Source organism: Oncorhynchus mykiss, chromosome 11 (assembly GCF_013265735.2).
Source record: "Oncorhynchus mykiss isolate Arlee chromosome 11, USDA_OmykA_1.1, whole genome shotgun sequence".
NCBI lineage: Eukaryota > Metazoa > Chordata > Actinopteri > Salmoniformes > Salmonidae > Oncorhynchus > Oncorhynchus mykiss.
The window spans coordinates 15,811,853-15,839,835 of record NC_048575.1 but is presented as its reverse complement, the minus strand read 5'-3'; the positions used below and the strand labels follow the sequence as shown (position 1 = coordinate 15,839,835).

Genomic DNA, 27,983 nt, shown 5'->3' with positions numbered 1-27,983 from the left:
CAGAACATGCAGAGAAGACTGACATCTACTGAATCACACACAGTCACGACATTCACCATTTTGTTTTGTTGCTTTATTTCGTTTTACACATTTTATTATTTGGGACTCAAACACTTATCCTATTTTTTATTTAACTAGGCAAGTCAGTTAAGAACAAATTCTTATTTACAATGACGGCCTACACCGGACAAACCCGGACGACGCTGCTGCCAATTGTGCACCGCCCAATGCAACACTTAATCACGACCGGTTGTGATACAGCCTGGATGAGCAGTGGAAAGGAGAGGACAAGAGAGCCCACCTCTTACACACGTACAAGACTACACCACATAAATCACTATCATAAGAAAAACAACAACCAGCCCAGGCGATGTCCACATCACACACCTGCAATAAATAGTCACTCTGCTTAAGTATTTCATGTTAATTTTCTGTACAGATAGAGGGGGTATTGAACTATAATTACATCAACTGACATCGTCAGGTGCACAGCTAGGGCCAGAGACCATGTGCAAAACAAATGGGGAGGGATGGGCAGTGCAGGGGTTAAGAGTGAGATGAAATGTCTCACACACACAAAGACATGTAAACATACACACAAAGGTAATGGGGCAGATCTTTGACCATGCTGGGGAAAAGACACGGAGGCAACATAATACAAGAACACAGTACATTTCCTTCTGTTTTTGCCCACACAGACACACATTGGGTAAACTGATGGCAGGTTTGGTGTAAACACAAGGAAATGGAATGTGAGGCTGCAGTGGAGGTATCTGCAGAGAGAGGGGGGGGGGGGGGGCAGACATGCACTGCCTCTGGGATGAGGGGTCAGGGGCTCAGTCCTCCAGGCTGCAGTGGAGGTATCTGCAGAGAGAGGGGGGGGGGACGACAGACATGCACTGCCCCTGGGATGAGGGGTCGGGGGCTCAGTCCTCCAGGCTGCGGAAGGAGTTCTGCATGTCCTCCAGCAGCTGGGCGTAGTCAGCCTTGATCTTGGTCTCTCCCTCCTTCACTGGGTCCTATAACAGACCAGAAACAGTAACACAGAGGCTGGGTTCTATAACAGACCAGAAACAGAGTAACACAGAGGCTGGGTTCTATAACAGACCAGAAACAGTAACACAGAGGCTGGGTTCTATAACAGACCAGAAACAGAGTAACACAGAGGCTGGGTTCTATAACAGACCAGAAACAGAGTAACACAGAGGCTGGGTTCTATAACAGACCAGAAACAGTAACACAGAGGCTGGGTCCTATAACAGACCAGAAACAGTAACACAGAGGCTGGGTTCTATAACAGACCAGAAACAGAGTAACACAGAGGCTGGGTTATATAACAGACCAGAAACAGTAACACAGAGGCTGGGTTCTATAACAGACCAGAAACAGAGTAACACAGAGGCTGGGTTCTATAACAGACCAAAAACATATAGGACCCAGCCTCTGTGTTACTCTTAACAGACCAGACATACACTACTGGTCAAAATTTTTAGAACACCTACTCATTCAAGGGTTTTTCTATATTTTCACTATTATTCTACAATGTAGAAAATAGTGAAGACATCAAAACTATGAAATAACATATAACATAACGTATTCATGTAGTAACCAACAACAAAAAAATCAAAATATATTTTATATTTGAGATTCTTCAAATAGCCACCCTTTGCCTTGACGGCAGCTTTGCACACTCTTGGCATTCTCTCAACCAGCTTCAACTGGATTGCTTTTCTAACAGTCTTGAAGGATTTTCCACATATGCTGAGCACTAGTTGGCTGCTTTTCCTTCACTCTGCGGTCCTACTAATCCCAAGCCATCTCAATTTGGTTGAGGTCGGGTTTGTTGTCGAGGTCAGGTCATTCGATGCTGCACTCCATTACTATCCTTCTTGGAAAATAGCCCTTACACAGGCTGGAGGTGTGTTGGGTCATTGTCCTGTTGGAAAAACAAATTAGTCCCAATAAGCCCAAACGAGATGGGATGGTGTATTGCTGCAGAATGCTGTGGTAGCCATGCTGGTTAAGAGTGCCTTGATTTCTAAATAAATCACAGACAGTGCTTCATGCTTTACGGTGGGAAATGCACATGCAGAGATCATCCGTTCACCCACACTACATCTCACAAAGACATGGCGGTTGGAACCAAAAATCTCCAATTTGAACACATTTCCACTGGTCTAATGTCAATTGCTCGTGTTTCTTGGCCCAAGCAAGTCTCATTTCTTCTTATTGGTGTCCTTTAGTAGTGGTATCTTTGCAGCAATTTGACCACGAAGGCCTGATTCACACAGTCTCCTCTGAACAGTTGATGTTGAGATGTGTCTGTTACTTGAACTGTGAAGCATTTATTTGGGCTGCAATTTCTGAGGCTGGTAACCATAATGAACTCACCCTCAGCAGAGGTAACTCTGGGTCTTCCCATTGGAAAATCTGGTGCAATCCATGAGGAGATGCATTGCAGTACTTAATGCAGCTGGTGGCCACACCAGATACTGTTTCTTTTGATTTTGACCCCCCCCCCCCTTATTCAGGGACACATTATACCATGTCTGTGGAAATTGTTCAGTTTATGTCTCAGTTGTTGAATCTTGTTATGTTCATTCAAATATTTACACATGTTAAGTTTGCTGAAAATAAACATAGTTGACAGTGAGAGGACGTTTCTTTTTTCCGGAGTTTACATGATTCCATATGTGTTATTTCATAGTTTTGATGTCTTCAGTAATGAAAATAGTAAAAATAAAGACAACCCTTGAAAGAGTAGGTGTTCTAAACATTTTGACTGGCTGTGTATTGAGTAACACAGAGGATGTGTCCTATAAGAGGCCAGACATACAGAGTAACACAGAGGCTGGGTCCTATAACAGGCCAGACATACAGAGTAACAGAGGCTGGGTCCTATAACAGGCCAGACATACAGAGTAACACAGAGGCTGGGTCCTATAACAGGCCAGACATACAGAGTAACAGAGGCTGGGTCCTATAACAGGCCAGACATACAGAGTAACAGAGGCTGGGCCCTATAACAGGCCAGACATACAGAGTAACACAGAGGATGGGTCCTATAACAGGCCAGACATACAGAGTAACAGAGGATGGGTCCTATAACAGGCCAGACATACAGAGTAACAGAGGCTGGGTCCTATAACAGGCCAGACATACAGAGTAACACAGAGGATGGGTCCTATAACAGGCCAGACATACAGAGTAACATAGAGGCTGGTCCTATAACAGGCCAGACATACAGAGTAACATAGGATGGGTCCTATAACAGACTAGACATACAAAGTAAGACAGAGAATGGGTCCTATAAGAGGCCAGACATACAGAGTAACAGAGGATGGGTCCTATAAGAGGCCAGGCATACAGAGTAACACAGAGGCTGGGTCCTATAACAGGCCAGACATACAGAGTAACACAGAGGCTGGTCCTATAACAGGCCAGACATACAGAGTAACACAGAGGCTGGGTCCTATAACAGGCCAGACATACAGAGTAACAGAGGATGGGTCCTATAAGAGGCCAGACATACAGAGTAACAGAGGATGGGCCCTATAAGAGGCCAGACATACAGAGTAACAGAGGATGGGCCCTATAAGAGGCCAGACATACAGAGTAACAGAGGATGGGCCCTATAAGAGGCCAGACATACAGAGTAACAGAGGCTGGGTCCTATAACAGACTAGACATACAAAGTAACACAGAGGCTGAGAAACAGAGACAACACCACAAAGAGACCAAAATACAGATAAACAGCAAGAGAAACACTCAGATGGAGATTACATAGAAAGACAGACAGATCCAGGGAAAAACAGACATGTACAAGGAGGGAAGATAAAACAAGTAGAAAGAAAGACAAAGAAAACACAAAGATGGAGAAACTGTCAGACTGCTGCTGTACCTTGAACTTCATGGAGCTGAGTCTGTAGAGGATCTCTCCCAGGTGTTCTCTGATCATGGACCAGGTGATCTTGTTGTCGCTCTGAGCCGTGGTCTCCACTGCGTGCCGTGCCATGTCATAGAAGGCTATTATGTTGGACAGGATGCCAACAGTCTTATAGAAGGGACAGAACCTGCAGGGAGTTTAGAGGGCAGAGAGTTACAGTTGTAGTCTTTCGGTATTTGCCGGAAATATTTGAGTATGTCAGACAGTGACACTGTGTGTTACCGGTCATAGGGGGTGTAACCGTTCTGTTGCAGGAAGTCATCCTTGAGGAGCTTGGCCACCTCCAGGGTGATCTTATCAGTTTCGGCCAGCGAGGCCTGTCACCAAGACAGCAAGGACAATATTAAGTTCCCTTCAAATTACACAGATCTCAAAACGCTGGGCAACTGGAAATTCATACGCATTCTCCATGTTTCTTTCATCTACTCAGGGATAAAAGACTTCACAACGAAAGATAGCACATAGGAATGAATAGAACAATGATGGCATAATGGGTGGACTGGCGGCCAATGGTTCTCTTTCTTCACCATGCCCTTCGTTCCCCCTCACCTTGCCGACCAGCTGTACGATCTCAGCCAGGTCCTCCTCCTCTTGCAGAATCTCCTTGGCCTTGGTGCGCAGCGGGACGAACTCAGGGAAGTGCTTGTCGTAGTACTCGTCCAGCGCCCGCGTGTACTTACTGTAGCTGATCAGCCAGTTGACTGACGGAAAGTGCTTCCTCTGGGCCAGCTTCTTATCCAGACCCCAGAACACCTGTGTGTGTGTGAGTGAGTGTGTGATTGAGTGAGTGTGAGTGAGTGAGAGAGAAACGATGGAGGCAGGTAGAAGTAGAGAAATAGAGGATGAAGATAACGATTGATAATCCCTAAAGCTGATCTTTATTTCTTTGCTCCATATGTATGAGTGTGGTCTATCAGAGCCAGATAGAAACAGGCTGTATTCATACCTGCACGATACCCAGGGTAGCCGATGTCACAGGATCAGAGAAGTCACCACCAGGGGGAGACACACTGAATGGGGACAGAATAACAGTAACATGTGGTTAATAGCGAGAGAAGAAGCACTCCACTTCTGTCTATTCCAGCGTGGATAGATTGTGTTGGCAGGTTAACTGTACTCACGCCCCCACGATGCTGACGCTGCCCTCTCTCTCTGGGTTTCCCAAACACTTCACCCTGCCAGCACGCTCGTAGAATGACGCTAGACGGGCACCCAGGTAGGCAGGATAACCACTGTCTGTGGACATACACAAAATGTGTTTTCTTTATGACCAGCTGATTTAGACCTAGTTCACCCCACTAGCCTTAGAAGTTGTCCTTTACATTGCTTTAAATTGTATTTTGGGTGTTACCAGCAGCCACTCACCAGCGGGCATCTCAGCCAGTCGACCAGAGATCTCCCTGAGAGCCTCGGCCCATCGAGAGGTGGAGTCAGCCATCATGCTCACGTTGTAGCCCATGTCCCTGAAGTACTCTGACAGTGTGATCCCTACAGGTACACACAGCAGATAAGTAGGTGATTGGTTAGGGGGTGTGCTCCATGTTTTGGTCTCAGGCCTGCTATTGGCTGGGAGGTGTGCCGTGTTGTGTTCTAGGCCCTGTGATGGGTTCTTACCAGTGTAGATGGAGGCCTCTCTGGCAGCCACAGGCATGTTGGAGGTGTTGGCCACCAGCGCTGTTCTCTTCATGATGCTCTCAGTCTTCCCATCCACCTCCATGGTCAGCTATTGAACAGACACACTGTCAATCATCCTTACATCCAATTGGAAACTGGCTAAGGGTAATAGTGATGATCATGATAATCCAATAACATAACACCACCAACCTCGGGGAAATCTCGCAATACTTCTGACATCTCGTTCCCGCGCTCCCCGCAGCCTACGTAGACGATGACGTCACTGTTGGAGTACTTGGACAGGGACTGGGAGATGACAGTTTTACCACAGCCAAAAGCTCCGGGGATGGCTGTGGTCCCTCCCTGGACACACCTGGACACAGAGACAGACAGGTAGACAAGCAGAACAGACCAGGGGCAGGGAGATGGAAGCAGTGGTTGAGTATATTGGCAGAAACAGTTAAGAAGTAGTAATGGAGTTTCCTTGAAGCAGAATAGCAAAGACATAAGAAAGGACATTCTGATCGTGTCCTTGAAGATGGAGAATGAGGAAAAGGTGGCGAGGGAGAAAGGTGAGAGAGTTTCCCAGAAGCAGAGATGGAGAACGAAAAAAAGGTGGAGAGGGAGAGTGGTAAGAGAGTTTCCCAGAAGCAGAGATGGAGAACGAGAAAAAGGTGGAGAGGGAGAGTGGTGAGAGAGTTTCCCAGAAGCAGAGATGGAGAAAGGTGACAGAAAAAGAGGGAAAGGTGGAGTAAGAGAGAGGGGACTCACGGGAAGAGGGCGTCCAGTACTCTCTGTCCGGTCAGCAGTGGGTGATTGGCCGGTAACTTCTCTGTGACCGGGCGAATCTGTCGCACTGGCCAGACCTGGACCATGGTGAACTTCTCCTTCATACCCTCAAACTCCAGCTCCAACACCACGTCCTGAAACACACACCAAACCCTCAGTCCAAATACATCAATTTCCACACATGCATTACTATGGATTGAGACTAGGGAGGTGGGACTAACCGAGACGTCATAGTTTCCGGGGGGAGCCACATAGGTGACGGTTCCTCTGTTCCTCGGGGGCAGCATGATCTTGTGCTTGATAAGGGAGTTCTCAAACACCATCCCGTAGATATCACCCCCTGTGATGTGACTGCCCACCTAAGAAAGAGAGAGCGGTGATGAGGGGTTAATGCTGAACAATTCAATGTTTTTGTTGTTCAGCATGTGCTCTAAGGCAGGGTTTCCCCAAACTCGGGTCAGGGGGTCCCACGTGGGTGCACATTTTTGTTTTCGCCCTAGCACGACACAGTGGATTCAAATAATCAATCAAAGCTTGGTGATGAGTTGGTTATTTGAATCAGCTGTGTAGTGCTAGGGCAAAAACCAAAATGTGAACCCAGGTGGGTCCCAGGACTAGGTTTGGGAAACTCTGCTCTAGGGTCACTTCAAACTTTGTATAATGTAAACCACGCAACACTTTTATTAAAACATTGACAGAGTAGTAGGACACACCCACCCGTAAGCTCTTGACGGGGGAGAACTCCCATTTCAGGTCTCGGTTGAGGGCTCCGATGTTGACTCCGCGGGGGATGTAGATGCTCTGTGTTAGGTCGTTGATGTCCTTTAGGGGGCGCTGGATACCGTCAAAGATGGAGCCCATGATGCCTGGGCCCAGCTCCACAGACAGAGGCTTTCCAGTCCGCAGCACTGGGTCCCCAACAGACACGCCCGCTGTGACAACGCTCAGGAACACACCATGTGTTAATGGATCAAGCCTGGGCAAGCATTCTGATCTCGTTCTCAATGATCACTGCTTTTTGTTTTACATTGCTGTCCAGTGGTTCTGAATTTACCATGCACCTGACTCAACATTTTTCTGTGCAATAGCCTTCTGATTTGAACATTTGAAAAGTGTTGATGTGTGTACTAGGCTATTTGATTGAATTTGTGTTACAGCACTTTGGTTTCACTAATAAATAAATATGTTGAAATGGAACCAAATGATCTGTTTGTGTCTTCAGCCCTTTTTAAATAGGATAGATGGGCTATATGGTCTACAGTATAGGTTGAATGTGATGGTCTGCCTATAACCAGCCTGAGTAGGCTTATAACTCCATTCATATTCATAGATTAAAGAAATGAATTAAATTGGTAATGAGATACTTTCAGGCTACTTAATGCGATGCATGTCTGTTGAATTTGGAAGAATCCTCCTGCACTCGGCCCCCCCAATCTACTCAGCCAATCAGGAGCCGCTACTGCGTTGCAGCCATGGCATACTGCATACTTTTAACTAAACGGTATGTGCTAAATAGTATGCAACAATGAGCAAATAGTATGCAGTTTAAGTATGTAGTACACTATTATGGGTATCTGGACATGGCCCGCGTGTACAGTGGCTTGCGAAAGTATACACCCCCTTGGCATAAATATTTTTTATTGTGAAACAAGACAAAAAAAACTGAACTTCAGCGTGCATAACTATTCACCCCCCTAAAGTCATTTGTAGAGCCAACTTTTGCAGAAATTACAGCTTCAAGTCTCTTGGGGTATGTTTCCATAAGCTTGGCACATCTAGCCACTGGGATTTTTGCCCATTCTTCAAGGCAAAACTGCTCCAGCTCCTTCAAGTTGGATGGATTCCGCTGGTGTACAGCGATCGTTAAGGCATACCACAGATTGTCAATTGGATTGAGGTCTGGGCTTTGACTAGGCCATTCCAAGACATTTAAATGTTTCCCCTTAAACCACTCGAGCGTTGCTTTAGCAGTATGCTTAGGGTCATTGTCCTGCTGGAAGGTGAACCTCTGTCCCAGTCTCAAATCTCTGGAAGACAAAGGTTTTCCTCAAGACTTTCCCTGTATTTAGCGCCATCTATCATTCCTTCAATTCTGACCAGTTTCCCAGTTACTGCTGATAAAAAACATCCCCACAGCATGACGCTGCCACCACCATGCTTCACTGTGGGAATGATGTTCTAGGGGTGATGAGAGGTGTTGGGTTTGCGCCAGACATAGAGTTTTCCTTGATGGTCAAAAAGCTTCATTTGTGTCTTATCTGACCAGAGTACCATCTTTCATATACTTGGGGAGTCTCCCACATGCCTTCTGGCGGATACCAAACGTGTTTGCTTATTTTCTTCTTTAAGCAATGGCCTTTTTCTGGCCACTGGTGACATATTCTTTCAAAGTTTCAGATATTTTTTATAACCCACCCCTGATCTGTACTTCTCCCCAACTTTGTCCCTGACCTGTTTGGGGAGCTCCTTGGTCTTCATGGTGCAGCTTGCTTGGTGGTGTGCCTTGCTTAGTGGTGTTGCAGACTCTGGGGTCTTTCAGAACAGGTGTATATGTTTGTTTTTTTACGTGTTATTTCTTACATTGGTACCCCAGGTCATCTTAGGTTTCATTACATACAGTCGAGAAGAACTACTGAATATAAGAGCAGCGTCAACTCACCATCAGTACGACCAAGAATATGACTTTCGCGAAGCGGATCCTGTGTTCTGCCTTTCACCCAGGACAACGGAATGGATCCCAGCCGGCGACCCAAAAAAACTACTTCGTAAAAGGGGGAAACGAAGCGGTCTTCTGGTCAGACTCCGGAGACGGGCACATCGTGCACCACTCCCTAGCATTCTTCTCGCCAATGTCCAGTCTCTTGACAACAAGGTTGATGAAATCCGAGCAAGGGTAGCATTCCAGAGGGACATCAGAGACTGTAACGTTCTTTGTTTCACGGAAACATGGCTCACTGGAGAGACGCTATCGGAGTCGGTGCAGCCAGCTGGAAACAAACATATTTCTCGTAAGAAGAGGGGCGGAGGCGTATGCTTCATGGTTAACGAGACGTGGTGGGGCCACAACAACATACAGGAACTCAAGTCCTTCTGGTCACCTGATTTAGAATTCCTCACAATCAAATGTCGACCGCATTATCTACCAAGGGAATTCTCTTCGATTATAATCACAGCCGTATATATTCCCCCCCAAGCAGACACATCGATGGCTCTGAACGAACTTTATTTGACTCTTTGCAAACTGGAATCCATATATCCGAAGGCTGCATTCATTGTAGCTGGGGATTTTAACAAGGCTAATCTGAAAACAAGACTCCCTAAATTGTATCAGCATATCAATTGCGCAACCAGGGCTGGAAAAACCTTGGATCATTGCTACTCTAACTTCCGCGACGCATATAAGGCCCTGCTCCGCTCTCCATTCGGAAAAGCTGACCACGACTCCATTTTGTTGATCCCTGCCTACAGACAGAAACTAAAACAAGAAGCTCCCGCACTGAGGTCTGTTCAACGCTGGTCCGACCAATCTGATTCCACACTCCAAGACTGCTTCCATCACGTGGATTGGGATATGTTTCGTATTGCGTCAGACAACAACATTGACGAATACGCTGATTCGGTGAGCGAGTTTATTAGAACGTGCGTTGAAGATGTCGTTCCCATAGCAACGATTAAAACATTCCCAAACCAGAAACCGTGGATTGATGGCAGCATTCGCGTGAAACTGAAAGCGTGAACCACTGCTTTTAATCAGGGCAAGGTGACCGGAAACATGACCGAATACAAACAGTGTAACTATTCCCTCCGCAAGGCAATCAAACAAGCTAAGCGTCAGTATAGAGACAAAGTAGAATCTCAATTCAACGGCTCAGACACAAGAGGTATGTGGCAGGGTCTACAGTCAATCACGGATTACAAAAAGAAAACCAGCCCCGTCACGGACCAGGATGTCTTGCTCCCAGGCAGACTAAATAACTTTTTTGCCCGCTTTGAGGACAATACAGTGCCACTGACACGGCCCGCAACCAAAACCTGCGGGCTCTCCTTCACTGCAGCTGACGTGAGGAAAACATTTAAACGTGTCAACCCTCGCAAGGCTGCAGGCCCAGACGGCATCCCCAGCCGCGCCCTCAGAGCATGCGCAGACCAGCTGGCTGGTGTGTTTACGGACATATTCAATCAATCCCTATCCCAGTCTGTTGTTCCCACATGCTTCAAGAGGGCAACCATTGTTCCTGTTCCCAAGAAAGCTAAGGTAACTGAGCTAAACTCACTTCCGTCATCATGAAGTGCTTTGAGAGACTAGTCAAGGACCATATCACCTCCACCGTACCTGACACCCTAGACCCACTCCAATTAGCTTACCGCCCAAATAGGTCCACAGACGATGCAATCTCAACCACACTGCACACTGCCCTAACCCATCTGGACAAGAGGAATAGCTATGTGAGAATGCTGTTCAACGACTACAGCTCGGCATTTAACACCATAGTGCCCTCTAAGCTCGTCATCAAGCTCGAGACCCTGGGTCTCGACCCCGCCCTGTGCAACTGGGTACTGGACTTCCTGACGGGCCGCCCCCAGGTGGTGAGGGTAGGTAACAACATCTCCACCCCGCTGATCCTCAACACTGGTGCCCCACAAGGGTGCGTTCTGAGCCCTCTCCTGTACTCCCTATTCACCCACGACTAAGTGGCCACGCACGCCTCCAACTCAATCATCAAGTTTGCGGACGACACAACAGTGGTAGGCTTGATTACCAACAACGACGAGACGGCCTACAGGGAGGAGGTGAGGGCCCTCGGAGTGTGGTGTCAGGAAAATAACCTCACACTCAACGTCAACAAAACTAAGGAGATGATTGTGGACTTCAGGAAACAGCAGAGGGAACACCCCCCTATCCACATCGATGGAACAGTAGTGGAGAAGGTAGTAAGTTTTAAGTTCCTCGGCGTACACATCACAGACAAACTGAATTGGTCCACCACACAGACAGCATCGTGAAGAAGGCGCAGCAGTGCCCCTTCAACCTCAGGAGGCTGAAGAAATTCGGCTTGTCACCAAAAGCACTCACAAACTTCTACAGATGCACAATCGAGAGCATCCTGTCGGGCTGTATCACCGCCTGGTACGACAACTGCTCCGCCCACAACCGTAAGGCTCTCCAGAGGGTAGTGAGGTCTGCACAACGCAAAACAACCACCCGAGCCACTGCCTGTTCACCCCGCTATCATCCAGAAGGCGAGGTCAGTACAGGTGCATCAAAGCTGGGACCGAGAGACTGAAAAACAGCTTCTATCTCAAGGCCATCAGACTGTTAAACAGCCACCACTAACATTGAGTGGCTGCTGCCAACACACTGACTCAACTCCAGCCACTTTAATAATGGGAATTGATGGGAAATGATGTCAAATATATCACTAGCCACTTAAACAATGCTACCTAATATAATGTTTACATACCCTACATTATTCATCTCATATGTATACGTATATACTGTACTCTATATCATCTACTGCATCTTTATGTAATACATGTATCACTAGCCACTTTAACTATGCCACTTTGTTTACATACTCATCTCATATGTATATACTGCACTCAATACCATCTACTGTATCTTGCCTATGCCGCTCTGTACCATCACTCATTCATATATCTTTATGTACATATTCTTTATCCCCTTACACTTGTGTCTATAAGGTAGTAGTTCTGGCATTGTTAGCTAGATTACTTGTTGGTTATTACTGCATTGTCGGAACTAGAAGCACAAGCATTTCGCTACACTCGCATTAACATCTGCTAACCGTGTGTATGTGACAAATAAAATTTGATTTGATTTGATTTAAATAAAGTCCACCTGTGTGCAATCTAACTAATTATGCAACTTCTGAAGGTAATTGGTTGCACCAGATCTTTTTCAGTGGCTTCATAGCAAAGGGGTGAATACATATGCACGCACCACTTTTCTGTTTTTTACTATTTAGAAACACGTTGTTTTTTTCATTTCACTTCACCAATTTGGGCTATTTTGTGTATGTCCATTACATGAAATGCAAATAAAAAATCAATTTAAATTACAGGTTGTAATGCAACAAAATAGGAAAAACACTAAGGGGGATGAATACTTTTGCAAGGAATTGTATGTACCAGAGAAATAGTTTCAGTAATGAACACATGGGTGATCATGTACAGATACAGTATGTACACACACCCCTACCTATCTAAAGGGAGTATATAGACAGTCAGGTACAGTAAAACATTTTTATCCCAAATGACACCCTGCTCCTTTTACAGAACACTTTTACAGTAGTGCACCACGTACGGAATAGGGTGCCATTTTGGGACACCGCCACAGTCAAGTGCAGTAACAGTGCAATATAACCCGTTAGGATACATGTCTCCTCGTAAACCTGGATGGTGGCCATGTCTCCCTCCAGCCTGATGATCTCTCCCACCAGCTCACTGTGGCCCACTCTCACCAGCTCATACATGGCCGCTCCCGCCATGGCAGTGGCCGTCACCACTACAGCACAGCCAGGGCACAACACAGGTCAGAGGTCACACAGCAGGAAAACACATGCAAGAGAGACAGATGTGATGTCTAGTCCAAACTTAACCCCCAGATTAGTGTAAGCAATATTGGTGGAAACAGCCTAGCCTACTACAACAGATATAGATGGGGCTCGTCATCAGCTAAAACCTTTGAAGGCTAAACAGAGGTACTGGTGACAGATCCATTTGAGTGATAGTGACCTGGGCCGGATACTCCATGGACGTATCCAAACTCGCTCTCCTTCTCCTCATCCCGGATCTTAGGCAGTTTAGACAGGTCCATCCCGACAGGCTAGATCTGCGGGAGAGAAAGAATAATTGAGTGAGTGTGTGAATGAGGGCGATAAAGGAAGATTGTTTTTTTTATCTCTGTCTCACCCTGTTACTTTAATCTGGGAAGAATGGGGCACAGTTGAAGAATGCTTCTGGTTATTTCGAAGACAGAACGCCACAGTGCTACTTTTAGAACGGTTACACTCTGTATATACAAGTGTATTGATTTGTGTTTTTATGGTTGACTGCATCCCAGACCATAGTGGGTTACAGTCATGGCTGGGACACTTGACCCAGTCATTAGAAGGTCAACAGGCTTCTCATCCAACTCCCTATACATCCATCTAGTCACGAAACATGACAGTGCCTTCAATTGTGTACTCCATGTACATTTACATAGAAAGAACCTAAATGTCCCTTGTCTGTCACAAAATTTTATTTGAAATTACTACGCAGATTGTCCATGGTGTTGGTCCTTCAGCTGGAAGAAATTTGAGACAAAATATCCACAGGAAAGTATTAAACAAACAGACTTCAAACGCAGGTCTGTGTGTGTGGCTATTAAGGTGTCTGCTCATGACCAAAGGCACGTGCACAAGACCGAAGTGCATACTAGCAGGCATTTGCATGGTTTTGAGCATGTGCCAGGTGAAACATTTCTACTTCAGTACCTGTGCTCTTAAGTCAGGTAAACAATACTCTGCCGTGGATTGTCTTAATTTCAGCCTAATGAGTCACCAACCATACAGACAACCGGCAGAGCAACTGCAAATGTCATTTTATTCAACATTTTGGCTTGTAAGGAAAATGTCCAAGATGTTGCAGTGCTTTGTTTGTCTGTATATCAATAAATATGACGGCTACTTGGATCGTATTCTGTGCAATAACACCAAGTGCATAAATAAGACAAATATTAGTTAAATAAATATGAAACAGTAAATTAAACTGTTTAATACACCTTTCATTTTGGAGCAAGGTAGCTTGTAGCTGACAGCAAAGGTTTCAACTAGAGATGACGTGCAGGGATTTGTAGTCTTGCATGACTTTTATGCCAACAACATTTTCAAATCTGAGTAAATAAAACCGAATATACTGATGTCACATTGTCCAAGAGAGATTTACAGTTATCAAAACACAGCCCTTATTTGAAGTGTCTCAAATCCACAATGGATAAAATGGAGAGAAAAAAACAATTGGAACCATTTCATGTTTGACTGCGAGGTTTTATGACATCCACCATGACGCTAAATTGGCTGGAAAACAATGCTTCAAGAAGCTTTGTTTCCTCCTCACTACCCACTACCCAAATACCCATGAACCAAATCAAACAGGGAGACAAAATAAAATGCTTTGTATTCAAGCTCTGCAGCTCTTAAATTGGGGTGGGTATAATTTGTGGAACGTTCCAACAGGAATCTGTTCCTAAAAGTTTGTAAATAACAAGATTGCCAACAACGCATACAAAGTTGTATAGGGGCTGAATAAGAAATCAAATGTATTTATATAGACCTTCTTACATCAGCTGATATATCAAAGTGCTGTACAGAAACCGAGTCGAAAACCCCAAACAGCAAGCAATGCAGGTGGCTAGGAAAAACTCCCTAGAAAGGCCAAAACCTAGGAAGAAACCTAGAGAGGAACCAGGCTACGAGGGGTGGCCAGTCCTCTTCTGGCTGTGCCAGGTGGAGATTATAACAGAACATGGCTAAGATGTTCAAATGTTCATAAATGACCAGCATGGTCAAATAATAGTAATCACAGTGAACAGGTCAGGGTTCCATAGCCGCAGGCAGAACAGTTGAAACTGGAGCAGCAGCACGGCCAAGATACCGAGTAGGGAGTTGGCAAATGTCATTAAGTTCTCACTCAACACGTTAATTCCGAAAAATGTATCTGGTAGCTTATGAACAAACATTAAGAATAAACTACGTGGTGAGTTGATGCCTATTCGGCAGCTAGTAAGCTAGGTGAATTGATCATGCACATTTGTATGTGTTGCTTGTACTTTACAAAGTTTTTGGAAGAGATTCCTGTTGGAACGTTCCACAAATGATACCCACCCTTAAAAATCACCTCGACTAACGAGGTGACAGGTGCAACACATCCCGAGGATGATTCCAATCAGTGCTCTTCCACAACTAAATAGAACCAGCCTCGAAATCAAAAACCAAAGCCTGTCAGAATACACACTACTAGAGTAGAACCATAACTATACCATATGATTACACACAGAAAAATGCCATACCACACATAGGCTTAAAATTAAGCTTGCTGCAATTGAGAGACTGGCATATATAGCACACAATCAGAAACAGTCTGCACCAGTTTCCCAAACTCGGTCTTCAGGACCCCAACGGGTGTACGTTTTGGTTTTTGCCCTAGTACTACACAGCTGATTCAAATCAGCAAGTGTAACAGTATAAGTTTAGACCGTCCCCTCGCCCATACCCGGGCGCAAACTAGGGACCTTCTGCACACATCAACAACTGACACCCACGAAGCATCGTTACCCATCGCTCCACAAAAGCCGCGGCCCTTGCAGAGCAAGGGGAACAACTACTTCAAGGTCTCAGAGCAAGTGACGTCACTGATTGAAACGCTATTTAAATAGCGCACACCGCTAACTAAGCTAGCCGTTTCACATCCGTTACACTCACCGCCCTTTTGACCTCCTCCTTTTCCGCAGCAACCAGTAATCCGGGTCACGGCACCAATGTAACAGTATAAGTTTAGACCGTCCTCTCGCCCATACCCGGGCGCGAACCAGGGACCTTCTGCACACATCAACAACTGACACCCACGAAGCATCGTTACCCATCGCTCCACAAAAGCCGCGGCCCTTGCAGAGCAAGGGGAACCACTACTTCAAGGTCTCAGAGCAAGTGACGTCACTGATTGAAACGCTATTTAGCGCACACCGCTAACTAAGCTAGCCGTTTCACATCCATTACACAAGCTTACATTTTTTTAATCAGCTGTGTCGTGCTATGGCAAAAAAACAAATCTGCACCCCTTGTGGTCCCGACGCCAGACTTTGGGAAACACTGGTCTGCACATACAAATCGCAGTCGGTCTGTTACCATGGCAATGGCACCCCTTACCCGATCTGCAACCATGATGATATCCCAGAGACTACAGCCCAACATGGTGTGATGAAAGAAACATACAGGAACTCAAATCCTTCTGTTCACCTGATTTAGAATTCCTCACAATCAAATGTAGACCGCATTATCTACCAAGAGAATTCTCTTCGATTATAATCACAGCCGTATACATCCCCCCCCAAGCAGACACATCGATGGCTCTGAACGAACTTTATTTAACTCTTTGCAAACTGGAAACCATTCATCCGGAGGCTGCATTCATTGTAGCTGGGGATTTTAACAAGGCTAATCTGAAAACAAGACTCCCTAAATTTTATCAGCATATCGATTGCGCAACCAGGGGTGGAAAGACCTTGGATCATTGTTACTCTAACTTCCGCGACGCATATAAGGCCCTGCCCCGCCCCCCTTTCGGAAAAGCTGACCACGACTCCATTTTGTTGATCCCTGCCTACAGACAGAAACTAAAACAAGAGGCTCCCACGCTGAGGTCTGTCCAACGCTGGTCCGACCAAGCTGACTCCACACTCCAAGACTGCTTCCACCACGTGGACTGGGACATGTTTCGTATTGCGTCAGACAACAACATTGACGAATACGCTGATTCGGTGTGTGAGTTCATCAGAACGTGCGTTGAAGATGTCGTTCCCATAGCAACGATTAAAACATTCCCTAACCAGAAACCGTGGATTGATGGCAGCATTCGCGTGAAACTGAAAGCGCGAACCACTGCTTTTAATCAGGGGAAGGTGTCTGGTAACATGACCGAATACAAACAGTGCAGCTATTCCCTCCGCAAGGCTATCAAACAAGCTAAGCGTCAGTACAGAGACAAAGTAGAATCTCAATTCAACGGCTCAGACACAAGAGGCATGTGGCAGGGTCTACAGTCAATCACGGACTACAGGAAGAAATCCAGCCCAGTCACGGACCAGGATGTCCTGCTCCCAGGCAGACTAAACAACTTTTTTGCCCGCTTTGAGGACAATACAGTGCCACTGACACGGCCGGCAACGAAAACATGCGGTCTCTCCTTCACTGCAGCCGAGGTGAGTAAGACATTTAAACATGTTAACCCTCGCAAGGCTGCAGGCCCAGACGGCATCCCCAGCCGCGCCCTCAGAGCACGCGCAGACCAGCTGGCCGGTGTGTTTACGGACATATTCAATCAATCCCTATACCAGTCTGCTGTTCCCACATGCTTCAAGAGGGCCACCATTGTTCCTGTTCCCAAGAAAGCTAAGGTAACTGAGCTAAACGACTACCGCCCCGTAGCACTCACTTCCGTCATCATGAAGTGCTTTGAGAGACTAATCAAGGACCATATCACCTCCACCCTACCGGACACCCTAGACCCACTCCAATTTGCTTACCGCCCAAATAGGTCCACAGACGATGCAATCTCAACCACACTGCACACCGCCCTAACCCATCTGGACAAGAGGAATACCTATGTGAGAATGCTGTTCATTGACTACAGCTCGGCATTCAACACCATAGTACCCTCCAAGCTCGTCATCAAGCTCGAGACCCTGGGTCTCGACCCCGCCCTGTGCAACTGGGTACTGGACTTCCTGACGGGCCGCCCCCAGGTGGTGAGGGTAGGCAACAACATCTCCTCCCCGCTGATCCTCAACACTGGGGCCCCACAAGGGTGCGTTCTGAGCCCTCTCCTGTACTCCCTGTTCACCCACGACTGCGTGGCCACGCACGCCTCCAACTCAATCATCAAGTTTGCGGACGACACAACAGTGGTAGGCTTGATTACCAACAACGACGAGACGGCCTACAGGGAGGAGGTGAGGGCCCTCGGAGTGTGGTGTCAGGAAAATAACCTCACACTCAACGTCAACAAAACTAAGGAGATGATTGTGGACTTCAGGAAACAGCAGAGGGAACACCCCCCTATCCACATCGATGGAACAGTAGTGGAGAGGGTAGCAAGTTTTAAGTTCCTCAGCATACACATCACAGACAAACTGAATTGGTCCACTCACACAGACAGCATTGTGAAGAAGGCGCAGCAGCGCCTCTTCAACCTCAGGAGGCTGAAGAAATTTGGCTTGTCACCAAAAGCACTCAAACTTCTACAGATGCACAATCGAGAGCATCCTGGCGGGCTGTATCACCGCCTGGTACGGCAACTGCTCCGCCCTCAACCGTAAGGCTCTCCAGAGGGTGGTGAGGTCTGCACAACGCATCACCGGGGGCAAACTACCTGCCCTCCAGGACACCTACACCACCCGATGTCACAGGAAGGCCATAAAGATCATCAAGGACATCAACCACCCGAGCCACTGCCTGTTCACCCCGCTATCATCCAGAAGGCGAGGTCAGTACAGGTGCATCAAAGCTGGGACCGAGAGACTGAAAAACAGCTTCTATCTCAAGGCCATCAGACTGTTAAACAGCCACCACTAACATTGAGTGGCTGCTGCCAACACACTGACACTGACTCAACTCCAGCCACTTTAATAATGGGAATTGATGGGAAATTATGTAAATATATCACTAGCCACTTTAAACAATGCTACCTTATATAATGTTACTTACCCTACATTATTCATCTCATATGCATACGTATATACTGTACTCTATATCATCGACTGTATCCTTATGTAATACATGTATCACTAGCCACTTTAAACTATGCCACTTTGTTTACATACTCATCTCATTTGTACATACTGTACTCGATACCATCTACTGTATCTTGCCTATGCTGCTCTGTACCATCACTCATTCATATATCCTTATGTACATATTCTTTATCCCCTTACACTGTGTACAAGACAGTAGTTTTGGAATTGTTAGTTAGATTACTTGTTGGTTATTACTGCATTGTCGGAACTAGAAGCACAAGCATTTCGCTACACTCGCATTAACATCTGCTAACCATGTGTATGTGACAAATAAAATTTGATTTGATTTGATTTGATTTGAACATGAAGACTCACGATTTACCAGCATCAAAAGTGAGAAATAGGACACACCTCCCCGCTCCCTCTGGACTTCCTCCCTGGTCGATTCTCACCGGGTATGACGCAGTACGCTAACATTAGAGGGGAGATCCCAGGCAAGCATCACTGTATTTCTGTGCTCTTCTCTACCTTATGTGAAGGCCATGCTTCCCTCTTTCCCACTGTCTGTATGCTTCTCCCTCAAATGCTGCATAATAGCCTATGCCTCCCTTTGTTGTTTTTTTCACACACACAATCTGTCGTGACTTAATGTCATCTATACAGGCAGAAAACTGCAGGTGATCTAACACAGGGGGCTGATGCTTCCTGATACTCCTGCATCTATACTACGGAGATTGAACAACCCCCATCACTCACTCTGTAGACACACACACCATTCCTGCTTCAGTGCCCTTACCACCCTTTCGTCCTTACCACAGATAGGGTATTTTCCTCCATGCTAGATGGGTCATCTGTGTAGAAATAGCCCCCCCAACAGGTCTAGTCTGTAGCTGCAGGATACAGACAACAATGGCTCAGGATGACCTCCAGTTCTCACCAGTGGACAGGACAGACTTAGTAAGCATTTATATGCGTTCTTCAGATGTAAGACCATCTAGTAAGCATTTATATGCGTTCTTCAGATGTAAGACCATCTTCTCTTCATCTCTTAATCTTAACTTGAATGTTCAATTCCCTTTGGATTACAACAGGTTCAAATTTGTCTTGTAAAACAAGCTAAAGAACACGGATACAGAAAAAAATAGACTGATTAATAATTCACCCATCAATCACTTCCATTGTGATTTTGGCATAGAGACTATGAATATATGCATGAGGCATCACATGACTGTGGCACATGACTGGCTAAGTTATATGGGGCCATTTGAGGAAGTGGAAAATCCTAGTGTGGGGAAAGATTGGGATGTCCACTCAGAGTGTGTGTGTGTCTTGGTGGTTCATATGCTGTGCAAGACATACGGATTCACACACTCAGAGTCCGGTCTATAAAAAGCTAGATGAGTGAACTTGAATCCCTTGACACAAGTGTACTTGTCTGGTCTTATAGCAGCCACCTACAAAGCTCAAATCTCTGGTATGATGCAGGCAGAAGTTTCCCTTTAAAACAGATCTAGGACCAGCTTCATCTCCCTAAAGTTCCAACCTTTAAGGGGAAAAATATTAATGCCAGGGGTAGGGGAAGTATTCAGTGTAAAACCCAGACATGCTTCCAGGTTCTATGGACTCATTTTAAAATCGAGGATACACTCCCATCACAGGGTACTGCAATGTTAACGTAAACAATCCGTAGTAAGGAAGGTCTTTCTGTGAGTGTAAAGGTAATAAAACACAATGGACCTTTAGCCTAATAAAATTGTTTCCTTAAGCATAATCAGTCTCGTAATGCAACTAGAGCAAGTGGGGGTTCCAAATTGTTGCATAATCCTGCAAACCCAACAGCTCATACTGAACTTCCTGTTTGAGTTTTAAAATGTTACAAAATAGTGCTAATCCACTCAGTGCATCCCTTGTCACAATGGATTCACATATTTACCAACAACTCCCCACAGGCTGAGATCCTATGCCCCAAAGGGCAAGTCTAGGATCAAGTTCTCTGTTCTCAGTCCTAAAAGCTGAAACTAAAACTGGTCCTGAATCAACACTTGGGGACAATCATCCTCTTAACTATCTGTTATTTTTTAACTATTCTGTTATTTCTTTGTTGTTAAGATAGAATACACAAAGGGTGGATCTCATTCTCAATAGTCCTGAAGCTTCCTTTCCCTTCCTTGTTGCATCTGCTTCCTTTGATACTGCACTAATCTATAGCACTAGACAGGTGAAAGAAAAATCCTCAGTGGGATTCCACAATATTGCTTTACCCTATCCTCACTTCTCAGAAAAGTACATTAGATGGAGGGGGGGGGGGGGGGGATAATGGGAACTCACATTAGAATATTGAGATTCACCCAAAGAGGTCATATCCTATGAGCAGACACTTCTGATGAGAAATTCAACATCCAAGTAAGGATATGGTGGGGCCCTGATGCTATTTGCATTGAATTATTCTTCCTCCTCTGCACCATCTCCAGCTCATCCTCCTCTTCCGCCATCAAACAATCATTATCACATGCCAATCTGTCACGAGGAACAAACCAAGGGAATAAAGACCAGCATGGGAATAATAAGTGATTGTTTGATTTACAATACCACATCTCACATGCAGAGAGTATCTGGATTTGATAACATTTGTAGTATGCCTAATAGCTTATCTGCACTGCCCCAAAGATGTACGTCAAACATAATCACCTTGTAAACACCATCGCTCACGCGCTGTAGGTATCGCCGTTCTTTTAGTTAAATGACACGTCTATCCCTGGCCATGTCACAGAAAATAACGCGTTACATTGTAGCTAGTAAAAAAATGATCCATCGATCAAATGAAAGACAAATACATTACCTGCTGAGGCACGACTTCTACGCATTTTTTTGCGGAATAACACCCGACATTTGAGAAGCTACCCTGCCAGCGATGCAATGTATTTGATTAATCAACCCAATAATGCAAACATGTTTAATTAATATAATTAGCTGCAGTTAATCCATGTTATTTGTCATTTTGTTCATTTAAATAGGCCTACACTTGAATGAAACACCACGACCAGAAGTAAATGTATTTTCCAATTATTAAATTCATATGATAAACAATATCAGACTTAGTGAAATAACATGGTTGTTTATGCAATTTCATGGATAGCCATCGTTGGCTACATTGTAGGCGATTTAAAGCGTAGGTCATCGGTCAAAATCGCTTGCTCTGCCATTTTGATACATTTCAAAAATGACATTGCATTTAATCTGATATGATGACAATACAATGGGATAGCTACCTTCAGAAATGAAACGGTCCACCGTCTTGATCCTCTGCCTAGAGAAGATGTGAGTGTCGATCATGCGATAGCAAATGATCAGCTGACTTCATTCACAGCGCTTTGCAAAGCGCAGAAACTCTATGGCAAGACTCACAACCACTGCAAATGATTAATTCCACTGTGGTTCAATCCCACTGCGCTGTCAAAGACTATACAAGGAAAGACAATACTTTCTCTCGATATTCGTATATAGTTTGACATTTAAATAATCACCAACAATAGAACAGAACAGCTGATGAGCAGCATCACAGCATTTTATTCAGCAATTAGAAATGAGGCTCAGATCAAGAAAAGATGGAAGGCTCCACAATAGACGGAGGGCAGAAAAACAAACAGTAGAATTATGTGGTCTTTTTTGAGAACATATCTTTGCATTTGAGCCAAAATGGCGGTAGACCCATAATTTTGCTGTTGCGTGTAAAAAAGATGGATTGCACTGTGGGACACTGGAGATTTGCATGACGATAGTTTACAACAATACTATGAATTTAAATGAAATATCAAGTTGCGCCACAAATGATCAGAAATGGAATAATGAAAAACATGTGCAAAAATGACATTTAAAAATCTAACAAAAATGTCAAAGGTCAGCCCATACTTAAAGAACAAACATCCCGAAATGTTTCAATATTTCAAACACAAAACCTGCTTTATAATAAAAACAGTAATATGTATGTCATTTCATCAAACTGACTAATACAAATAACTGGATTAATAATAATATGTAGCCATATTAACGTTCTGCGCATGTGGGGTCAGAGTTGACCGTCTGCCGTGGAGGAGTGCGGTAGCTAAGCTAACAGCTAGCAACACATGTGGAGGGTACAACGGGAGGCAACCCTAACTCTGTCAAAATTCCCCCAACCGAACCGTAAACTACTCAGAACTTTAGTCACATTGAATTTAAGGAATAACAGTAGTTTACAATGAAAGGGTGAGTAAAGCCATTTAGAGACATGTCTGTGTTCTTATCACGAGTAAAGTTTTTTTCTTGTCTCTTTTTTCTTTTTTCTACAGGCGGGGAGGTGGTTGCAATGCTGCTGCTAGCTAAACCCTTTGCGCGGTTAGGGGTAAAATAATCTGCCAGTGATGGCACTACAGTGATTTTCGTTTCGCTAACCACCGTTTGTCATTGGCTGGCTAGCTAGCTAGTTAGCAAATAGCATCGTTAACCTGCTAAGTGTGACTAGTAGTGCCTGCATTACCCATCAAATGAACCATGCTTGAACAAAAGTCGGACAAGTTCGTAACCTGCCTGTTAGTTCGTGACGTGTAGCTAATTAGCTAACCTGAAATTCGATGTCCTACTTTGTCGCTAGCTATAGATAATTACTACTCGGCTACTTTACGCCACTCTCAACTCCAACCTTGTTCAACCAACTAGCTAGCTACTTTACTTAACTAGTGAACCACGCGGCTAGGTAGCTAACGCTAACTAGCTAACTTAAACATGGAACACATGATAACTGTCACTCCACCAATGCTCCTTCTATTTGTGGTCACACTACCTAACGTTAGCACAATGTTCACGTTTGTCAGCAGTTTATTTGAAGTATGTTTAACTAGTATCACTGATTTATGTGAAGCAGGACAACGTTGATTCGCTAGCTAACTAGGCTAACTAGCTAGCTTATTGGGCAACCTAGCTAAATGATTCAATAACCCAATGGTTCAACTGTACTGTTTGGGGCGTAAGCATCAACCATAAAACTAGGTGCTTTGTTCATCTTATGCAATTATCTGTCAAGCCTACAAAATATCAGTTCCCTCATTGCTGCTTTGCAAACACTAGGTACATTCTGCATCCCTTACTCATTCATGTAAGTAACACACAAGTAGCTAGTATAAGTGGAATGGTTAGAATTAGGAATTTAATAGGATCTTTATGGTGGAATGACACAAGGTAGCAAATGTTTACTACTGTATGTAGCCAACTACTTCGGGCATTTCTAGCTCTATTTTAAAGTGTCAACAGGAAAGGAATCAGTGGATCAACAAAGACTGATGTGTAGATTCTATGTTGAAACATTCAAACCAGTTTTTCAGCTTGATGTTTACTTAACAAGTTTTCCTAACATGACACCATCTTGTCTGCAAAGTCCAATGGGGTCTCATGATGTGGTGTCTCTGTTTTTTTTAATTCGCAGAGCAGATGTCTTAGGTTTGAATATCTGCAATGTTGCATGATCTCTGCTGCCGCTCTATTCTGACTGCTGGCGAACACGTGAGCAGCAGCTGTTGTCGGCCTAGAGGTTTTAACATAAGGAGCCGCCCTATAAATACATCTGTGCGCTCTCCGGGGGGAGGTCAATTTGAGGCAAACAGTCAAGACACGAAAACAAACTCTTGGTTGCAGAGATTGACATTTGCATCTTGACTAATCTTAAATGATCCATGCACACAGGAAAGTGTGTATACATACATAGATTTATTCTAGTTGCAACTAACATGTCATCCAGGCGCCATTGAATTTATGGTTTTGCGTTAGGGGGAAGATTTTGTCTGGCGTTGTGGTGTATGCGTGTTGGCCTTTTGGGATGAGAGGTGGCAGCTGTCAGTGCATCTGGGCTGGTAATGATGGCTCACAGTGGCAGGAAACTGGCTTCCCTGTCTGCTCCCTAGAAGTGGTCAAAGCACAGGCAGGACCATGTCCTCAAGCAAACTGTTAGACATCTCTAAGTTTATCAACATAGTTAATGAGTTGTCTACATAGGCCAATGTATGGGTACGTACTACGGACCTGTGTAGAATTCACTCTGAATAGGGGTGCCACATTATCTATCTTTGTTGCTTGGAGTCCACCCCCACCTGTGTCCCCAGCTGGTTGACCGTTCTGCTCTTGTTCCAGTAGCCGGATCGAGCTGGGGGACGTTACGCCCCACAACATTAAACAGTTGAAACGCCTCAACCAGGTCATCTTCCCAGTCAGCTACAATGACAAGTTCTACAAGGACGTGCTCGAAGTGGGAGAGCTCGCCAAGCTAGGTAAGACGAGACAGGCTTGCCCAACCACAGTCTTATGTTGTCTGATATTGACACATTTGTTTTGGTAGTGAACTAATGGTGTAATATGAGGAAAAACTGCAGCATGGCACTAATGTAATACGCCTGCCCTCTGATCCCTGTATTTGCAGCGTACTTCAATGACATTGCAGTGGGGGCAGTGTGCTGCAGAGTGGACCACTCTCAGAACCAGAAGAGACTGTACATCATGACACTGGGCTGCCTAGCGCCCTACCGCAGATTAGGCATAGGTACGGCTCAATCTTTTCTTGGTTTCATACACCAGCAATAGCCAGCGTCACACCATATTTCCTTATATCCTCTTACACTGTTTACACAGTATCAGGTCATGATAACCTGTGTGTATTGCATATTGTCAAACTCCTAGTCTTTTATTGTAACCAGGAACAAAGATGCTGAACCATGTGTTAAACATCTGTGAGAAGGATGGCACTTTTGACAACATTTACCTGTAAGTTTATAATCTCTTTTTTATGGCTTTCTCTCCTTGTGTCGATGTGCATTGATGTGAAAGATCTGGACAAAGAAAATGCCTGGTATGGGCATACACCATCTTGCTTAGCTCTCACCAGACCTATGTTTTCACATCAGTGCATATTAAGGAGGAAACCTTTTGTGATGGACCCTCAGTGTTCAGTTGAAAATGTCACCCACACATCCCTTCATCCCTGACCTTTAATTCACACGCTCCCTTTCTTCCTCCTGACAGTCATGTGCAGATCAGCAACGAGTCTGCAATCGACTTCTACCAGAAGTTTGGCTTTGAGATCATTGAGACGAAAAAGAACTACTACAAGAGGATAGAACCGGCAGATGCCCACGTGCTTCAAAAGAGCCTGCGCAGCACTTGTGCGCCCCCTGGGGGAGAGTTGCAGAAGGCAGAGTAGCCTCTGGAAAGAGCATGGTCGTGCCCCGCCTCCCCAAGAAACAGAACTGTGACAGATGCCCATGGGTCGACACATTCACCACTTTCTTCAAAGGACGTTAAAAAGTGAAAACAAATTCAAAGTTTAAAAAACAAAACATGGCTGCATTTTGATTTAGCAACAAAACAAACACATTTTGCATTTTATTTTTACTATTTTTCTTCATTTAGAAATTTGAAAACAAAATAAAGGATTCAGAATCCAAAAGTGCTCAGAAAAGCTGCCGACTTAAGACAGTTTAGATATGGTGGGGGGGTTCTGTGTTTGCAAATCATACTGTTTGAGTTGTTTTAAATGCGGTTTGTACTAAAAAACCCGATAGAACTGAATAGGGAATCTTTTACAGTAAGAGACTATCGTTGACAAAGGAAGTCCAACTGGCAACCATGGAGTGATGCTTCTTGTAATGGTGACACGTTTGGAACACTGAACTCATCCCCTTGTCACCTGAGCCCAGGGACTTATGGGAAGAGTTTTTACTGGTGGGTGAGACTTACTGTTTCTTCTTCTAGCAATATGCAAAGTGTGAGCCTTGCGCTGTGATGCAATGCCCCCTATTGACATCAAAGCTCTGATGCCAGTCCAGAGGGGGAAAGGAGCACCCCACAGTGCGGGCATGAGGAAGGATGAACGGTTTCAAGTTGTGGGGAGATTTGAGGAAGTGGATTCCACTCTTTGTTTCTGAATGGTTTTGTTTCTCAACCCATCTATTTAATCCCCCCTTTAGATATTTTTCTTTTCAGCTCTTTTTATATATATATATATTTATATATATATATATATATATATATTTTGATGCTGATTGGCTCAGGGCTTCTCCTGGGCTTGCCACAGATGCTGTGAGAGAGTCCCGGAAACCTTCAGAGAGATCAGGGTGTGAGATGGGCAAAGGTGTATGAGATCACAGGAAATAACTGGTTTATTACGATGTTGATGTTTTTGTCAAAGTACAAAGATGTGACAATGAACAAGATGTCGAGCAGGGATTGCTTGAGTACTTGGCAGTTCAGGAGGCGGGTCTCTGTTTTAAGGACTAGAGCAGTTCAATTGACTGGATAAGATGGCGTTCTCTCAGCCTGGGTGAAGTGCATGAGTGAGATTGTTGTGGATGCTTCTGTTTAGATTGGCACTTTATAGTTAGCTGGAGTACTGTCTGGTACTGAGGCTAACCTTTATTGGCCCCTGTAGTAGGAAGTAGGAACCCAGCCAACTAGATCTTTCCACATGTATCTGTAACCTTTTTGTGCGCTTCACTCATGACCATTGTGGGAAGGTTGCGTGTTGGTTTGGTAGTTTCCTCTGTCTGTGGGGCCCCTTACAACAGAACCTGAAGCCCAGGAGAAACCTGCTCCACTGCATGCTGGGAGAATACTGCCCTCTCCACTGTAGTAAAAGCATGTTTTGTTTTCTCCTTTTGAAAATGATCTTTTCTGGAGCTCTATATTGTAAGACTTTTTAACCTCTAAATAAAATAAATGCTATTTGCATTGTGGGTTCATTATTTATATTTCATGATGTAGATCAGACCATAAATGGTAATGTGTCTGTATATCCATCATAGTTTACAATCATACAGTACCTTGAAGTATTCAGATCCCTTGACTTTTACAGCCTTGTTCTAAAATGGATTAAATAAAAAATCCTCAGCAATCTACACATAATACCCCATAATGACAAAGCGGAAACAGGTTTTCAGAATTTCCTTGCGAATTTAGGAAAAATAAAACAAACCTTATTTATTTACATAAGTATTCAGGCCCTTTGCTATGAGACTCGAAATTGAGCTCGGGTGCATCCTGTTTCCATTGATCATCCTTGAGATGTTTCTCCACCTGTGGTAAATTCAATTGATTGGATAT

The 27,983-nt window shown here is 44.7% G+C and overlaps 2 protein-coding genes across 3 annotated transcripts; one reads left to right on the top strand and one right to left on the bottom strand.

Moving 5' to 3' along the window:
• Nucleotides 1–51: 51 nt before the first annotated feature.
• atp6v1ab (ATPase H+ transporting V1 subunit Ab) lies at nucleotides 52–22,461 on the bottom strand. Its single transcript, XM_036935015.1, has 15 exons — nucleotides 22,133–22,461; nucleotides 13,106–13,202; nucleotides 12,747–12,875; nucleotides 7,067–7,281; nucleotides 6,571–6,708; nucleotides 6,332–6,483; nucleotides 5,771–5,933; nucleotides 5,561–5,669; nucleotides 5,312–5,434; nucleotides 5,068–5,182; nucleotides 4,893–4,956; nucleotides 4,496–4,699; nucleotides 4,169–4,263; nucleotides 3,902–4,073; nucleotides 52–1,019 (listed from the first exon to the last, which is right to left on the bottom strand). Exons 2-15 carry the CDS (start codon nucleotides 13,185–13,187, stop codon nucleotides 927–929), a joined length of 1,854 nt encoding a protein of 617 aa, XP_036790910.1. The 5' UTR covers nucleotides 13,188–13,202; nucleotides 22,133–22,461; the 3' UTR covers nucleotides 52–926.
• A 451-nt stretch (nucleotides 22,462–22,912) lies between these two features.
• Nucleotides 22,913–27,611, top strand: naa50 (N-alpha-acetyltransferase 50, NatE catalytic subunit). 2 transcript variants are annotated; one of them, XM_021620307.2, is made up of 5 exons: nucleotides 22,913–23,108; nucleotides 25,023–25,159; nucleotides 25,309–25,428; nucleotides 25,583–25,649; nucleotides 25,908–27,611. In XM_021620307.2, exons 1-5 carry the CDS (start codon nucleotides 23,101–23,103, stop codon nucleotides 26,083–26,085), a joined length of 510 nt encoding a protein of 169 aa, XP_021475982.1. In that variant the 5' UTR covers nucleotides 22,913–23,100; the 3' UTR covers nucleotides 26,086–27,611. The 2 variants fall into 2 exon arrangements, with proteins under 2 accessions (XP_021475982.1, XP_021475983.1); XM_021620308.2 differs by having other exon boundaries at nucleotides 22,919–23,108; nucleotides 25,026–25,159.
• Nucleotides 27,612–27,983: the final 372 nt, after the last annotated feature.

Coding starts and splice junctions, on each gene's coding strand:
- atp6v1ab (XM_036935015.1), bottom strand. CDS start 13,187: ATGGACCTGTCTAAACTGCCTAAGATCCGGGATGAGGAGAAGGAGAGC. Junction 5,435..5,560: donor AGAGGCCTCCATCTACACTG/GTAAGAACCCAT, acceptor GTGTACCTGTAG/GGATCACACTGTCAGAGTAC. Junction 5,183..5,311: donor ACTGGCTGAGATGCCCGCTG/GTGAGTGGCTGC, acceptor GTATGTCCACAG/ACAGTGGTTATCCTGCCTAC.
- naa50 (XM_021620307.2), top strand. Junction 25,160..25,308: donor GGGAGAGCTCGCCAAGCTAG/GTAAGACGAGAC, acceptor CTGTATTTGCAG/CGTACTTCAATGACATTGCA. Junction 25,650..25,907: donor ACTTTTGACAACATTTACCT/GTAAGTTTATAA, acceptor TCCTCCTGACAG/TCATGTGCAGATCAGCAACG.